The sequence below is a fragment of the Ovis aries genome, chromosome 3, assembly GCF_016772045.2.
Source record: "Ovis aries strain OAR_USU_Benz2616 breed Rambouillet chromosome 3, ARS-UI_Ramb_v3.0, whole genome shotgun sequence".
In the NCBI taxonomy this organism is placed as follows: Eukaryota; Metazoa; Chordata; class Mammalia; order Artiodactyla; family Bovidae; genus Ovis; species Ovis aries.
The window spans coordinates 156868954-156887443 of record NC_056056.1 but is presented as its reverse complement, the minus strand read 5'-3'; the positions used below and the strand labels follow the sequence as shown (position 1 = coordinate 156887443).

At 42.5% G+C, this 18490-nt stretch overlaps 1 protein-coding gene across 2 annotated transcripts in view; it reads right to left on the bottom strand.

Annotated features, from left to right (window-relative positions):
- Positions 1-18490, bottom strand: part of PPM1H (protein phosphatase, Mg2+/Mn2+ dependent 1H) — a 295463-nt gene that overhangs the window by 177641 nt on the left and 99332 nt on the right. For both annotated transcript variants that reach the window (XR_003588833.2, XM_027967492.2), the window contains exon 2: positions 16894-17059. Coding sequence is in view for 1 of the 2 variants with exons in the window: in XM_027967492.2 (XP_027823293.1) it covers positions 16894-17059 (166 nt within the window). In the remaining variant the exon portion in view is untranslated. The remainder of the gene's footprint in view (positions 1-16893; positions 17060-18490) is intronic.

Sequence of the window (18490 nt, the reverse complement as noted above, 5' to 3'; positions counted from 1 at the left end):
TGTTTCAGGCATTTCATCTACAGGGCTTTCAATCTCCAGTTCTTCATCTGATTGCACAGCAACGCAATAAGAGGACGGAGAATAAATCAGCCAATGATGAAGCTGAGATGTGGGAAAATTTCAAGAACTTCGTGACAAGTCCTTCCAAGGGCCCACGTTCTACTGCTGTCCACTTGGAATCATGCCCACACAGCATAGTCTGTTTGTTCTTAACCTAGTTCTCTGACTAAATTACGCAGATATTTTGTTTCCCACTGGGAAAGATCCCTTATTCTCATATATGTAAAAGAGTATGGCTTCCTTCTCAGGATCTGACGATACAAAACACAGATTTTCTTTGGTTCAAATCTTTCACTTTATGAGACAGTGAGTGTAGGATAAGTTAAGTATGTTTGGTTTTTGTGTTTAAATGGCAATTTAGTTCCATATGTCAAAATGCTATTAAATAAATATTAATTTCTGAGACAAGAGTAGAGACAAGAAGTAGAAAGTGATAGCTTTGGCTAAGTTGTCTTATGGTTTATTCTAGACTTAAAAATTAGCTCAGGAATGTTCTTAAATGGTTCAGACAGTAAAGAATCTGCCTGAAATGCAGGAGACCCAGGTTCAATCCCTGGGTCCAGAAGATCTCCTGGAGAAGGGAATGGCAACCCACTCCAGTATTCTTGCCTGGAGAATTCTATGGACAGAGGAGCCTGGTGGGCTACAGTCCATGGGGTCGCAAAGATTCAGACATGACTGGGAAACTAACATAGCATGTCAAAACACTATTAAATAAATATTAATTTCTGGGAGACAGAAGACGTAGACAGTGACAGTTTTGGCTAAGTCATGTTACGGTTTATTCTAGATATAAAAATTACCTCAAGAATGTTCTCAAACTATTATTTTATACATGAAAAACTTCTCCTTAAATTAGTTTACAGTAGGAACATAAGTAATGTGAAATAATATTGAATTGTGGCTGCAAACTCCACTGTTAGAATAACAACAGATAATATTAATTGAGCATTTACTACATACCAGGCACTATTCTAAGCACTTTTTATATTTTTAACTCATTTAATTCTAATAACCTTACAAGGTATAAATTATCCCCAATTTGCAGATGAGGAAACTGAGGCATCACAAGACAAAAAACTATTGAGTGGCAGAGCTGGGATTAAAACTCAGATACTCATGAGTGTGTATTGAGAGGCTTTTTCTGTTCATTGTAGTTTCAATCAAATAATGGTCTTCTATAATTTAGCAAGAAAAAAATGGACTATAAGGACAAAAAGATGATGAACAATTTCATTTTCATTCTGTTCTTCACCTGAGTCAGTGAGAGCTGTTACCCAGTTTCAGAGTTGATGTGGGAAACTGATAAATAACTCTTAATTCAAAAGAGAAATCACATGGAAATGAGACAAAGTCTGGCATCAAATTATATTGAAATTATACATATTAACAGTAGGAGTTGTTCTTCTTTCATTTCAGACTTTTCGAAAGACTGAAAGACTTTTCTGCCACATTTCCCAGCTGCTAAGGGATGAATGGCTTCCCCGGTGACTCAGTGGAAAAGAATCCTCCTGACAATGCAGGAGACACAGGTTTGATCCTGGCATGGGAAGCTCCCCTAGAGAAGGAAATGGCAACCCACTCCAGTATTCTTTCCTGGGAAATCCCATGGACCCTGGTGGGCTACAGTCCAAAGGGTCCCAAAAAGCTGGATACAACTGAGAGATTAGGCAATGACAATGGACAAAGAGGCGTCATGTGACCGGTGAGTATAGACTTGGAAGCCAGACTGCCTGGGCTGCATCCAAGCTCCACACCGTCCAGCTCTGTGCCTTGGTTTCCCCAACAGTAAAGTAAAGATAAGAATACTACAGACTTATGTGTTATTGTGAGGTTAAAGGAATTAATATTGGCAAAGCCAAAATTGGCAAAGCACTACGATCAGTGTTGTGTCTGGCATATGAATGCTGAATGCTGGGTTTAAAAAAAAAAAAAAGAAGAAAAGAAAATCTCAAGAGCTTATTGCTCTTGCCAATAATCTAAAACTCTGGGGAAATCAGATTACAAGTGAAACAAGGAGAAATTTCCATTTCAGCACCGTTTATTTTCCTTTAGCCTTAAGATTCACCACAGTGGGAAAATCTATTGTGGAACCAAGTTTGAGTCGCGTTCTTGGCTCCTACCTGGTCTTCAGAGTAAACCCACACCCACTGAGAAGGGAACTGTCAAGTTATTCTAACTGACATTAGTCTGAACATCCTGGTTGGAAAGTCATTCTTCTTAATCACTGGGCAGGAATTCTAATCCCTGGAACCAAGAGATAAGACTTTTGAGAGAAACCATGGCACTCTTGGTTTGAAAGAAAAAATCTAAGTAGATAAATGGAAAGGTTGTGTTTTTCTTGACACACTCAGAACAAAGACCTTAATTGAGAGAGAAATTTTAGAGTAATAAACCCAATGACAGAAACCAAAGGCTGCTCCTGTTGTTTTTTATAGCTGACATTGTTGCAGGAAGCAGACTGCCAAATGTGGCCGAATGCCCCAGAAACGCTGCCTCTATGGAACCACGGGAAACCTTCACTTAATGCTCTGGGGGGTGACCGAGGGCTTCTCACAGAAAAGAGATGAAAAGAACAACAAATCTTCACTCCAGAAAGCTGAAATAGCCCTTTTCATTTCCTTCCTATCTCTCCTCATCCCCAGTTTGATCCTATTTGCCTGGAATTCCCACAGTGCTGCCCCATCGTCTGCTGAGAAAGATAATCAGCTTTCCTCTCCCCTGCTGATGAACTTGGCCACGATGTGGACATAGCCATCTCCTGTTATTGTAATTAGACACTGAACTAACAGACACCGAAACCACATACTTGGATGTGTTTTGACTAAATTAAACGACATAAGGAGGCTCTGAAGGAAAGAAGACTCAGAATGCATGTGTCCACAGGTCTTGTCTTAAACCCAAAACGACTGGCTCCAAAACAGGCATTCAGACGTGAGGGGAAACTGTCCTGGTTACGGCCACACATCTTACATAAGGGTGGGGGCTTTTTACCTTAATACTAAGGTTATATGATGCCCTCAAGAGTGAACTCTCTCTCCCTCTGCAGAGAAGTCATCTGCTACCTTCCTCTCTTTATCTCATTCCTAGAATGACTAAGGAACTGAAAAACAAAAGCTCTTGGAAAAGCTGTCTTCACTGGCAGGTGGCAATCAGTACAATAAATAAAGACGTCTTAACACCTTTCAGAAAATATTGGCAAGATGGTGCAGTAGAAGGAAGTGCACTCATCTTCTCCTGTGAGAACATCAAAATTGCAACTAGCTGCTGAACAACCACCAACAGGAGAATGCTGGATCCCACCCAAAAACATACCCCACATCCAAGGGCAAAGGAGAAGCCCCAACAAGATGGCAAGAGGGGCGAAATCATGTTTAGAATCAAACCTCAGCCCCATCAAAGATGCTTAGAGGGCAGAGACAAGCTTGTGCATACCAGGACCCAGGGAAAGGAGCAATGATCCCCAGAAGAGACTGGGCCAGACCTGCCTTTGAGTGTCTCCTGTGGAGGCCAGGCTCAGCAGTGGCCTGCCACGGGGCCAGGGGCTCTGGCTTCAGCAGACCTGGGAGGCACGGCATGTGGCATAACCTCTTGGAGGAGGTCTCCATTAGTGCCACTATAGAGCCATTGAGTAGACAACCCACAAACTGGAGAACAATGATACCAAAGAAGTTCTCCCAACTGTTGCAAAATTTCTAGGGCCCACAACAGACTCCCCAACCTGGGGATCCAGCAATAGGACTGAGAATCCCCAGGGAACTTGACTTTGCAGGCCAGTGGGATTTGATTATAGAAGTTCCACAGGCCTGGGGGAACAGACTCTTGGAGGGCACGAACAAAGCCTTGCGCTCACCAGGACCCAGGAGAAACGAGCAGTGGCCCCACAGGAGACTGACAGACTTGCTGTGAGTATCTGGGAGTCTCTGGCAGAGTTGCGGGTCAACAGTCAGGGGCACTGCCTACAACAGTCATGGCAGCTGCGGCATGCCCGCTTAAGTCCTTTTGAAAGCAGTGGCCATTACCGCCATTACCTCCCTGGTGGCTCAGATGGTAAAGTGTCTGCCTGCAGTGCGAGAGACCCGGGTTCAATCCCTGCGTTGGGAAGATTCTCTGGAGAAGGAAATGGCAACCCACTCCAGTACTCTTGCCTGAAAAATTCCATGGACTGAGGAGCCTGGTGGGCAAAGAGTCGGACACAGCTGAGCGACTTCACCTTCATCTCTACCATAGTTTGGCCTCAGGTGAACTACAGAGAGGGAACACAGCCCCACCCATCAGCAGAAAATTTGATTAAAGATTTACTGAGCATGGCCCCACCCAACAGAACAAGACCCAGTCTCTCCCACAGTCAGTTTCCCCAGGAAGCTTCCATAGGCCTCTTATCCTTATCCATCAGAAGGCAGACAGAATGAAAACCACAATCACAGAAAACTAACCAAACTGATCACGTGGACCACAGCCTTGTCTAACTGAATGAGACTATGAGCCATGCCCTGTAAGGTCAGCCAAGATGGATGGGTTACGGTGGAGAGTTCTGAAAAAACGTGGACCACTGGAGAAAGGAAAGGCAAACCACTTCAGCATTCTTGCCTTGAGAACCCCATGAACAGTATGAAAAGGCAAAAAGATAGGACACTGAAAGAAGAACTCCCCAGGTTGGTAGGTGCCCAATATGCTACTGGACAAGAGCAGAGAAATAGCTCCAGAAGGAAAACAGTGCCCAGTTGTGGATGTGTCTGATGATGAAAGTAAAGTCTGATGCTGTAAAGAACAATATTGCATAGGAACCTGGCATGTTAGGTCCATGAATCAAAGCAAATTTCATTCAGTTGACTATTATATCTACTACTGTCAGCAAGAAACCATTAGAAGAAATGGAGTAGCCCTCACAGTCAACAGAAGAGTCTGAAATGTAGTACTTGGATGCAGTCTCAAAAATGACAGAATGATCTTTGCTTGTTTCAAAGGCAAACCATTCAGTATCACAGTAATCCAAGTCTATTTCCCAATGACTAATGCTTAAGAAGCTGAAGTTGGACAGTTCTATGAAGACCTATAAGACCGTCTAGAACTAACACCAAAAGAAATGTCCTTTTCATCATAGGGGACTGGAATGCAAAAGTAGGAAGTCAAAAGATACCTGGAGTAACAGGCAAGTTTGGCCTTGGAGTACAGAATGAAGCAGGGCAAAGGATAATAGATTTTTGCCAAGAGAATGCACTGGTCATAGCAAACATCCTCTTCCAACAACACAAGAGATGATTTTACACACGGACTTCACCAGATGGTCAACACCAAAATCAGACTGATTATATTCTTTGCAGCCAAAGATGGAGAAGCTCTATACAGTCAGCAAAAACAAGACCAGAAGCTGACTATGGCTCAGATCATGAATTCCTTATTCCAAAATTCAGACTTAAATTGAAGAAAATAGGGAAAACCAGTAGGCCATTCAGATATGACCTAAATCAAATCCCTTAGGATTACACAGTGGAAGTGACAAATAGATTCAAGGAATTAGATCTGATAGCCTGAAGAACTATGGATGGAGGTTCGTAACACTATTCAGGAGGCGGTGATCAAAACCGTCCCCAAGAAAAAGAAATGGAAAAAAGGCAAAATGGTTGTCTGAGGAGGGCTTACAAATAGCTGAGAAAAGAAGAGAAGCTAAAGGCAAAGGAGGAAAGGAAAGACATACCCATTTGAATGCAGAGTTCCAAAGAATAGCAAGGAGAGATAAAGTCTTCCTCATTTTTTGATTGGGTCATTTATTTTTCTGGTATTGAGCTACATAAGCTGCTTGTATATTTTTGAGATTAATTCTTTGTCAGTTGCTTCATTTGCTATTATTTTCCCCCATTCTGAAGGCTGTCTTTTCACCTTGCTTATAGTTTCCTTCATTGTGCAAAAGCTTTTAAGTTTAATTAGGTCCCATTTGCTTATTTTTGCTTTTATTTCCATTACTCTTGGAAGTGGGTCATAGAGGATCCTGCTGTGATTTATGTCAGAGAGTGTTTTGCCTATGTTTTCCTCTAGGAGTTTTATAGTTTCTGGTCTTACATTTAGATCTTTAACCCATTTTGACCAAAGAACTAAACAGACATTTCTCCAAAGACATACAGATGGCTAACAAACACATGAAAAGATGCTCAACATCACTCATTATCAGAGAAATGCAAATCAAAACCACAATGAGGTACCATCTCATGCCAGTCAGAATGGCTGCTATCCAAAAGTCTACAAACAGTAAATGCTGGAGAGGGTGTGGAGAAAAGGGAACCCTCTTACACTGTTGGTGGGAATGCAAACTAGTACAGCCACCATGGAGGACAGTGCGGAGATTCCTTAAAAAACTGGAACCAGAACTGCCTTATGACCCAGCAATCCCACTGCTGGGCATACACACCGAGGAAACCAGAAATGAAAAGAGACACATGTACCCCAGTGTTCATCACAGCACTGTTTACAACAGCTTCACATGGAAGCAACGTAGATGTCCATCAGCAGACAAATGGATAAGAAAACTGTGGTACATATACATGATGGAATATTACTCAGCCATTAAAAAGAACACATTTGAATCGGTCCTAATGAGGTGGATGAAATTGGAGCCTAGTATACAGAGTGAAGTAAATCAGAAAGAAAAAGACCAATACAGTATATTAATGCATATATATGGAATTTAGAAAGATGGTAACAATGAACCTATATGTGAGACAGCAAGAGACACAGATACAAAGAAAAGACTTTTGGACTCTGTGGGAGAAGATGAGGGTGGGATGATTTGAGAGAATAGCATTGAAACATGTATATTACCATATGTGAAACAGATCTCCAGTCCAGGTTTGATGCATGAGACAGGGAGCTCAAGGCTGATGCACTGGGACAACCCTGAGGGAGGGGATGGGGAGGGAGGTGGGAGGAAGGTTCAGGATGGGGAACACATGTACACCCATGGCTGATTCGTGTCAATGTATGGCAAAAACCACTACAATATTGTAAAGTAATTGGCCTCCAAGTAAATAAATTTAAAAAAAAAAAAGCCTTCCTCAGTGATCAATGCAAAGAAATAGAGGAAAACAATAGAATGAGAAGGACTAGAAATCTCTTCAAGAAAATGACAGATACCAAGGGAACATTTCATGCAAAGATGGGCACAGTAAAGGACAGAAATGGTATGGACCTAACAGAAGCAGAAGATATTAAGAAGAGGTAGCGAGAATACGCAGAAGAACTATCCAGAAGAGATCTTAATGACTCAGATAACCATGATGGTGTGGTCACTCACCTAGAGCCAGATATCCTGCAGTGTGAAGTCAAGTGGGCTTTAGGAAGCATCACTACGAACAAAGCTAGTGGAGGTGATGGAATTCTAGTTGAGCTATTTCGAATCAGCTGCATGATGCGTTAACGTGCTACACTCAATATGCCAGCAAACTTGAAAAACTCAGCAGTGGCCACACGACTGGAAAAGGTCAGTATTTCATTCCAATCCCAAAGAAGGGCAATGCCAAAGAATGCTCAAACTACCGCACAGTTGCACTCATCTCAGACACAAGCAAAGTAATGCTCAAAATTCTCCAAGCTAGGCTTCAACAGTATGTGAATGGAGAACTTCCAGATGTTCAAGCTGGATTTAGAAAAGGCAGCGAAACCAGACATCAAATTGCCAATATCCACTGGATCATAGAAAAAGCAAGAGAATTCCATAAAAACATCTACTTCTGCTTCATTGACTATGCTAAAGCCTTTGACTCTGTGGATCACAATAAACTGTAGAAAATACCAGACCATTTAACCTGCCTCCTGAGAAACTTGTATGCAGGTCAAGAAACAACAGCTAGAAATGGATATGGAACAATGGACTGGTTCCAAACTGGGAAAGGACTACATCAAGGCTGTATACTGTCACCATTATTTAACTTATATGTAGAGGATATCACGAGAAATGCCAGGCTGGATGAAGCACAAGCTGAAATCAAAATTCAGGGAGAAATATCAATAACTTCAGATATGCAGATAACACCACCCTTATAGCAGAAAGCAAAGAGGAACTAAAGAGTCTTTTGATGCAGATGAAAGAGGAAAGTAAAAAAGCTGGCTTAAAACTCAACATTCAAAAAACAAAGATAATGGCATCTGGTCCCATCACTTCATGGCAAATAGATGGGGAAACAATGAAACAGAGACAGATTTTATTTTCTTGGGCTCCAAAATCACTGCAGATGGTAACTGCAGCCATGAACTTAAAAGATGCCTGCTTCTTGAAAGAAAGCTATGACAAACCTAGGCAGCATATTAAAATGCAGAGACATTCATTTGCCAACAAAGATCCATGTAGTCAAGCTATGGTTTTTCTAGTAGTCATATATGGATATGAGAGTTGAACCATAAAGAAGGCTGAGTGCCAAAGAGTTGATGCTTTTGAACTGTGGTGTTGGAGAAGACTCTTGAGAGCCCCTTGGACTGCAAGGAGATCCAACCAGTCAATCCTAAAGGAGATCAGTCCTAAATATTCATTGGAAGGACTGATGCTGAAGCTGAAGCTCCAGTACTTTGGCCACATGACGCTAAGAGCCGACTCAATGGAAAAGACCCTGATGCTGGGAAAGATTGAAGGCAGGAGGAGAAGGGGACGACAGAGGATGGGGTGGTTGGATGGCATCACTGACTCAATGGACATGAGTTTGAGCAAGCTCCAGGAGATGGTGGACAGGGAAGCCTGGTGTGCTGCAGTCCATGGGGTTGCAAAGAGTTGGACCGATTGAGTAACTGAACAACAAACAACAATAACACCTTTCAAATCAGAGGAAAGAAAACCTAGTAATGGTGATTAGATCCCACAAATCATGATCAGGTAAGTTCAAAAGGCTTTGGTGTACCTATATCTGATTCTTGTTGATGTATGACAGAAAACCACAAAATTCTGTAAAGCAATTATCCTTCAATTAAACAAATAAAGTGGGAAACAGGCAGGAGGATACTGGGGAAGAGGGTGTTGCCCTCAATGAGCTTACAACATCTTCTCTAAGGGATGACCATGTCTTTCAGAAATGCTGGCATTCTAGATTCTCTTCTTCCCAAGCCACACACCCTATGTCCCCAAACAAACAGTCAGAGGCGTAGGAATGTTGACAGGACTGTACATTGCCACAGAGTATCGCTTTCCTACTTGCCTGACGCTGGGGTAAAGTTTCTTCATACAGCTAGGACCCAATGTGATGCAGGAACAGGCAAAGCTCATCCCTAACCTGTCACAGAAAACATCCTTCTCTGTTTCACATCCACTTCATATCCTGAGATCTCAAAACTTCTCTCTTCCTCAAAAGAGAAATGGTTTGTTTTTTTTTTAATTTCACTAATTATACCACTAAACTCTAAATTTTAAAAAACTGGATCCATTATTGAGTATTTTTTTAAGGAAGAATAAATAACTCACCATATTCCCTTGCATTTCTTCAGGCTACAAATCTACAGCACAGACCATCTTGAAACTCTTTTCCTTCATCCATTCCAAATTTTATGACCATTTCCGAACAAGGCTTCTTCTGCCTTTGACATTTTCCTTTATATTTAGATGGAACCTGAAATTAATTTGTATTTTCTGTCCTATAAGTAAGGTGCTGCTCTTAAGAGCTCAGTCAAACACAGGAAACAATGTTCCTTTAGCAAATACCTTTTGGAAGTTAGGAGAGGCAAAATTATCTGCCAAATATTTTTTACAGTTTGTTTTAAACCAGAAGAATTGATTTGACTCACTTGGCTAAAAGACTGCTTGTACTAATAGGATAAAATAATTCTCCATAAGGTGGCATGAAGGATGGCTTAAGTTGACATGTTTATACTGTGCTCAGTTGCTCAGTCGTATCTGACTCTTGGCAGTCCCCTGGACTGCAGCCACCAGGCTCCTCTGCCCGTGCAATTCTCCGGCAAGAAACTGGGCGCCTCCTGCGTCTTCTGCATGGCAGCGGGAGTCTTTACCACTGAGCCATGTGCACACGGCTACATTTAAGACAGCTTTAATGTTTTTTAACTTTTTATTTTATATTGGAGTATCCAATCCCAAAGAAAGGCAATGCCAAAGAATGTTCAAACTACCGCACAACTGCACTCATCCCACACGCTAGTAAAGTAATGCTCAAAATTCTCCAAGCCAGGCTTCAGCAATATGTGAACCGTGAACTTCCTGATGTTCAAGCTGGTTTTAGAAAAGGCAGAGGAACCAGAGATCAAATTGCCAACATCCGCTGGATCATCGAAAAAGCAAGAGAGTTCCAGAAAACATCTATTTCTGCTTTATTGACGATGCCAAAGCCTTTGACTGTGTGGATCACAATAAGCTGTGGAAAATTCTGAGACAGATGGGAATACCAGACCACCTGACCTGCCTCTTGAGAAATCTGTATGCAGGTCAGGAAGCAACAGTTTGAACTGGACATGGAACAACAGACTGGTTCCAAATAGGAAAAGGAGTACATCAAGGCTGTATATTGTCACCCTGCTTACTTAACTTACATGCAGAGTACATCATGAGAAATGCTGGGCTGGAAGAAACACAAGCTGGAATCAAGACTGCTGGGAGAAATATCAATAACCTCAGATATGCAGATGACACCACCCTTATGGCAGAAAGTGAAGAAGAACTAAAAGCCTCTTGATGAAAGTAAAAGAAGAAAGTGAAAAAGTTGGCTTAAAGGTCAACATTCAGAAAACTAATATCATGGCATCCAGTCCCATCACTTCATGGCAAATAGATGGGAAAACAGTGGCTGACTTTGTTTTTCTGGGCTCCAAAATCACTGCAGATGGTGATTGCAGCCATGAAATTAAAAGGCGCTTACTCCTTGGAAGTAAAGTTTTGACCAACCTAGACAGCATATTAAAAAGCAGAAATATTACTTTGCTGACAAAGGTCCATCTAGTCAAGGCTATGGTTTTTCCAGTGGTCATGTATGGATGTGAGAGTTGGACTATAAAGAAAGCTGAGCACCAAAGAATTGATGCTTTTGAACTGTGGTGTTGAAGACTCTTGGATGGCATCACCAACTCAATGGACATGGGTTTGGGTGAACTCTGGGAGTTGGTGATGGACAGGGAGGCCTGGCGTGCTGCGGTTCATGGGGTCGCAAAGAGTCAGACACGACTGAGTGACTGAACTGAACTGAGTTGGTAATGCTATCTAACCATTTCATCCTGCACTGTCCGGTTCTCCCTTTGCTTTCAGTCTTTCCCAGAATCAGGGTCTTTTCTAATGAGTCAGTTCTTTGTATCAGGTGGCCACAGTATTGGAGTTTCAGCGTCAGCATCAATCCTTCCAAGGAATATTCAGGGTTGATTCCCTTTAGGACTGACTGGTTTGATCTCCTTGCAGTCCAAGGGACTCTCAAGAGACTTCTCAATACCACAATTCGAGAGCATCAGTTCTTCAGCACTCAGCCTTTTTTATGGTCCAACTCTCTCACATCCATACATGACTACGGGAAAAAACCAGAGCTTTGACTATATGGAGCTTTGTCGGCAAAGTGATGTCTTTGTTTTTTAATGTTGTCTCAATTAGCCATAGCTTTCCTTCCAAGGAGCAAGTGCCTTTTGATTTCATGGCTGCAGTCATCATCTGCAGTGGTTTTGGAGCCCAAGAAAATAACATCTGTCACTGCTTCCACTTTTTCTCCTATTTGCCATGAGGTGATGGGACCGGATGCCATGATCTTAGTTTTCTGAATGCTGAGTTTTAAGCCAGTTTTTTCACTCTCCTCTTTCACCCTCATCAAGAGGCTCTTTAGTTTCTCTTCACTTTCTGCCATTAGATTGGTCAGTGCAGTTCAGCTGCTCAGGCGTGTCTGCCTCTTTGCCGCATGGACTACAGCACACCAGGCTTCCCTGTCCATCACCAACTCTTGGAGCTTACTCAAACTCATGTTCATTGAGTTGGTGATGCCATCCAACCATCTCATCCTCTGTCATCCCCTTCTCCTCCCGCCTTCAATCTTTCCCCAGCATCAGGGTCTTTTCCAGTGAGCCAGTTCTTCACATCAGATGGCCAAATTATTGGAGTTTCAGCTTCAGCATTAGTCCTTCCAATGAATATTTAGGACTGATATCCTTTAGGACAGACCAGTTCGCTCTCCTTGCAGTCCAAGGGACTCTCAAGAGTCTTCTCCAGCACCACAGTTCAAAAGCATCAATTTTTCAGTGCTCATCTTTCTTTATAGTCCAACTCTCACATCTATACATGACTACTGGAAAAAACCAGAGCTTTGACTAGATGGACCTTTGTTGACAAAGTAATGTCTCTGCTTTTTAATATGCTGTCTAGGTTAGAGTGGTATCATCTGCACATCTGAGGTTGTTGATATTTCTCCTGGCAGTCTTGACTCCAGCTTGTGATTCATCCAGCCTGGCATTTCACATGATGTACTCTGCATGTAAGTTAAATAAACAGAATGACAATATGCAGCCTTTTTCGTACTCCTTTCCCAATTTTGAACTGTTGTTCAAAATTGTTTCATATCCATTTATCATGTCTGGTTCTAATTGTTGCTTCTTGACGCCTTTGCTCTTACTACTGCTTTACTTGGAGCTTCATCATTTGTCATTCAGATTTCTGCATTAGCCAGACTCCTAAGTGTCCCAGCTTCTAGGCACACTATCCTAGTCCTCTCAAGTCAGCCTCCCCACTGTTATGAGTCTGTTACACCCTGGTCTAAAGTCGTTGTTTGAAAGTCCAGTTTTTCAGGGCACTGAGTGACTCTCACCTGTGAATGCTGCTCACTGCTCCGGTCTTATATCCATCCAAGCAACTACACATGCCCCTGACCCAGGAAGCCATGCCCCGTTGCTCCCATGCCAGCCTAGCTCTGCACATGCGCACTCCCTCCATCAGGAGCTCCCCTTTCTCTTATGTGCTTGGTTAATTCCTATTCAATTTTCAGCACAACAGCACAAATGTCACTTCTTCAGGAAGTCTTCCTTTCCTGTCTCCCCAGCTCTACTCAAGGCGGGCAGGGACTGTCCTGAATCCATCTCCTCAGTCCCAAAGTCCCAGTGTGTAGACTCAGAGCTCAGCACACATTTACTGAGTGAAGGATAAGAATCACAGGGGGAAGGCAGAGACCTACCTCACGGGTGCTCTGCAGATGCTTTCTCGCACTGGGCCCTGTACTGTCACTGCCCTTTCCTTGGTGCCACCATATATGACTCATGGGATGTCTTCAGATAGAAAAAACCACTAGCCTCTTTTAAGCAGTATATTTAGTGACCTCCGCTAGCAAACCGTTCATTCAGCATAGCAGCCAAAGTCCCGATAGCAGCCCCGAGGTCCTACTAGACTGCCTCTCTCCCCTATTACCTTTGACAGTGTTACCTACAATCCAAAGGGGTTTTTTTCCAGTCATGCTATGTGGCATCTTCCCTGACCAGGGATGGACCCCGAGCCCCCTGCAGTGGACATGCACAGTCTGAACCACTGGACCGCCAGGGAAGTCCATTGCCTGTAATCCAGGCTCTACTATGTCTGTTCCAGCTGCATGGGCCTCCTAGCTGATCCCTGAGAATGGCAGGCCTGGTCCTGCCTCAGATCCTTGCAGCTGCCTAGGGTTGTCAGCATGCTCTTCCTCCAAAAGCTGTGCTTTCAGTTCTCTGCCCCAGTGTCACCCCTGACACCTCCTTTAGCCACCCCTGCACCTCACACTCCCTATTATTCCTGCTTCCCTACTTTGTTTTCTCCAGAGTGTTTATCTGCCCATGCTATGCATTTTGTTTGTCTCCCTTAAAGAACACAAGCTCCCTGAAGGGAGGGACCGTCCTCTGTTTTATTTCCTGCTGAATCCTCAGCATCCAGTTCCTAGAACACAGCCTATGCTCATGAGTCATCTGGCACACGAGCCTACGCTCTTCAAGGTTTTAGAAAGAGCACAAACATCAACAACGAAAACAGACAACCGAATTCTAACATGGGCAAAGGACCCGAACAGACGTTTCTTTAAAGAAGATATATGAGGCCAATAAGAAGTTCATAAAAAGATGCTCAACATCCCTAACCATGGGAAATATATACCTACAAATGAGATACCACTTTGCACACATTAGGGTAGCTATTATTGTAGAAAAACAGGATTTAACAAATGTTGGCAAAAATGTAGAGAAATCGGAACCCTTGTGCACTGCTGGTGGGAATGTCAAATGGTGTAGCTGCTGTGGCAAACAGTATGGTGGCTCCTGAAATTATTGAACAAACCGCCGTATCACTCAGCAGTTCCACTCTGGGTATATACCCAAGAGAATCAAAAGCAGGGACTCAAATAGGTACTAGACACCCACGTTCACAGCAGCGATGTTCATAATAGACGAAAGATGACAGCAACGGTCCATCAATGATGAAGGCATAAACAAAACGGCACGTATACATATAAGAGAACACTATTCAGCCTCAAAAAGGAATAAGATTGTGACACATTCTTCAACACGGACGATCTTTGAAGACATTATGATAAGTGAATATGCCAACTACAAAAAGACAAAAATTGTATGATTCCATTTATAGGAGGTATTTGGAGTAGTCAGATTCACAGGGACAGGAAATAGAACAGTAGTTGCCAGGGACCAGAGGGGGTGGAGGGGAAAGGGAGGAAGGAATGGAGAGTTAGTATTTAGTGGGGACAGAGTTTCAGTTTGGGATGATGGAAAGGTTTAGGAGATGGATGATACCGATGGTTGTATGGCAATATGAATGTATTTGATTTCACTGAACTGTACATTTTAAAATGGTTAAAATGGTAAGCTTTATGTGTATTTTGCCACAGTTAAAAAAAGGCAACACAGCTCTTGCCTTAAAATCTAATAAGAAACCTAATATACAATGCAGATAGACATGAAGCCGCTATGGCTAAGGCAAGAATACAGGCTGAGATGTGCCTGCCTTTCACTGCATAGCCTTGCTGCCTCCCAGAGGAGCATGGACTCCACATGAACCATCACGAAGGAGTGTCCTGGTTCCATTCTAAAATACTTATGAGCTGGTTTCACTGTTCTTAAGGAAAGGAAGTTAAATAGTTACTCCTGGCTCCACTTCTAGGAGGAACTTAGCAACAAGGAAATATGCCATCACCAACTGGCTTGCAGCCAAATGTCAACACTGTCTTTTTTTTTTACAGAAATCACTTTATATCCCAGTGGCAGAGAGGAATTGCCAGGGGAAAGAGCAACATTAAGTCACTGGCACCCATATCCAATTATCATTAATGTCTCACATTTTCTGAGCCCTTTTCCATAATAATTCAATCCTCAAAAATAATTCCATCAAGAAGGTATGGAAAAAAATGTGTGATTTCCAATTTACAAATGAATGAAAATCCAGTGGGCATTATTCATAGAGGATTACAGGAACGGAACTGACTTTAGGATAATAATCACTAACATCAATCAAGGATTTATTAATGATGACACCAGCTCAGGACTTTGCATGGACTGTTGGATTTCATACTTTTAACTAGCCTCTCCCACCATAGTTGGTAATTACTATTATTATTATTCCTTTTTAGACAAGGGAAAATTGAGGCTCAAAGAATAAATAACTACCCCCAAATCAAATGGGCTTCCCAGGCAGTGCAGTGGTAAAGAATCCTGCCAATGCAGGAGACCATGAAACTTGGGTTCAAGCCTTGGGTCGGGAAGATCTACTGGGGAAGGAAATGGCAACACACTCCAGTATTCTTGCTGGGATAATCCCATAGACAGAGGAGCCTGGTGGCTATGGTCCATGGGATCAGAAAGAGTCGGACAGGACTAAGCACACACACATTGTAAACTGAATAGCTTTAAGCAACAGACTGTTTTGAACTGTCTTACTCTAGAGCACATGCACTCAACCACTATTATTTTGTCCTGCTCATCTGGGTCCCTGACTCCTTTTTGGGAGAGGCCTAATCAATGCTTCCTTCTGCCTTGAAAACAAGTACAACTGATGAGTCTCCATAGGTCACTGTGTTTTTTAACGCTAAGCTGAATTAATGCTAACAAAATAAAAATAAATGAGTATTCTTAGTCACTAAGCATAAATGCAACAAGACAATATCACTTCAACTAAGGACAGGTTCCTAGGTCCTTTACAATCCCATAAAAATTTACAAACAAAAATATCCTCAAGATCATTAGAACAAATAGTCCCATCTGGGTCATCCTGTTGCATGTCTCTCTTCTGCAGGACTAAAGAATCTGATGATGGACACAGTGCTGATTGTTCCCTACACTCTGCTAAGAGCTTCTTCAGAACCTTCCAAGGATGTCTGCTTTGTTCTCCGGAAACTGGAGAGAGGAGAAATGCTTTGTGGTTTGTCAGCAGGGCATTCAGTCTGGAGGGTCACCCCATAGGATGCAAGGGCTTTGGGCCAAGTGAAACAAATATTAATTTGGAAGAGCATCAAGCACAGGCTCCAACTGCGCAACTCTAAGGGACATGTGAGGGGAGGACGGGGCAGAGTCGTAGCTGGGCTGCAAGCTGATGGCTAGAATTACTCCACACCTCCTGGGAGGCTTCTGAGGATGAGCTCCTTCACAAAAACCTTGAAGCGCTTCTTTAAAACCATCTACCGCTACACATACTAATTCTTGCAACAAAACTCAAATGATGTGGGCATTTTCTCTAAGTGTTGAGAACTTAAACACCAGCTTTCCTGAACTCCATGTATCATCTTTGCTGTGAGTGTGATGCCCTGAGCCCAGACCCACCACTCCACTAACACGGCGCTTTTCTCTCTTCCATGCTGAACGTTCCACAGTGGGGCCAGAGGGTGTGGGTTCTTCTCACCCGAGGGTGGGGGTGAAGGAGGGTCTTACCGAGTTCTCCTTCAGCTGCAGCCCCTCTCCGTTGGGAAGCGAGGACCGTCTCTTGACTGAGTTCCTATTTGGGGTTGAGGTAATGGCCCCTGCTTTCTTCTTCACAGTGAGCACCTCACAGCTGGCTTGGTCTTCGTTGTGTGTGCTCTTCCCAGCATTGATGACCCTGGAGGAGAAGCCAGAAAAGCCGATCAGACTAATGCCCTATGTCATAGCTTGGTGGAGTGAACAGATTTTTCAGTGGACTTATACAAGTACATGTTAAAACATTTGATGAAGCATTGTTCAGAGCTCAGTGCACCTTTGCAGGTGTCTGATAGCTGTGATCAACCCCACTAATCCATTTCTAGTCAAAACACATGAGATAATCAGTCTTCTGCCAATTGCACTGAAGATAGATGGCTGGCTCAGGGAATTCCGGTGCATTTTTCCAAGCGATAAAGAGCAAAACCACCATCACTCTTATCAAAGAACAAAGCAGTAATTTACAGCACACTATAAAATCCTAGGGAACAAAGAAGTATATTTCATGACCACCATGACCACTTTCACTTTACACACAGAGAAGTGACTGGATCAACGGTTTATTCTTTAAAAATTATCTTCTCTCCTCTATCTTTTCTCCAGTAGAATAACACTCCTTACATTGCATCGTCACAATGGACTACAGAGCGCGCTGATTTGTACATGTGGCCTTATGATCTCATGGCATGTTGATACTACTTTGGCCTAATTACTAATGTTTTGCATATAGGAATGCTTCAGAAAAACATGCTACACCATTTATAAAGCTTTTTTGTGTATCAGGGGCCTGCAGACTGAACTCTTGGGTTTCAGCACCATTTTCTTATTAAGTAATGAAGCAGCAGCTAAAATAGTTTTCCCGAAAGAGATCTTGATTTGCCATGCTGTGTTTTCTTCCCAAAACTTCAACAGTGTCACAGTAGGTGGCAGAGTGAGGGTGGAGGATATAGGCTCAGTGGCAAAGAAAGAAAGACGCTTTTGTTTTAACAGGGTAAGATAGATGGAGATCCACTCTCAAAGTGTGGTGTATACATCACTCGATTAGTCTTGTACTCCCTCCTAACAATTAATTAGAGGATAGTTTTCAAACGCCTTTTATTAAACAGTTTTACATTCTGAAAGAATTATAAACTCAGAGTAAACTGCAAAAATGGTATACAGTCTCAAGCACTCTTCACCCAACTTACCCCAAAGCAACATTTTCTATCACTCAAGAACAACATCAAAAGGAGCAATTGATACTGATCCAGCACTGTCAGCCAGACTGCAGAGCTTATTCAAATGTCACCATTTTTTTTATATCATATGTCTTTCAGTATTGAAAACTGTAAGCCAACACATACATGCTACAGTCAAACAGCAAACAGAGAGCAAACTGAGATGTGAGAACTGTATGACCTCAAGCAGTGTGTTTTGAGCAGTTTTCTACCAAACCCTGGAATTCTATGGAGGTGTTCCTGGTGTTTTCACATTTACTTTTAATTTATTTTTTAAAGGTATAAGCATTTTGGGAAAAAATGCAATAATTTAAAAGTTCATTCCCATTTCTTACATGTAAACAAATATACGCTAG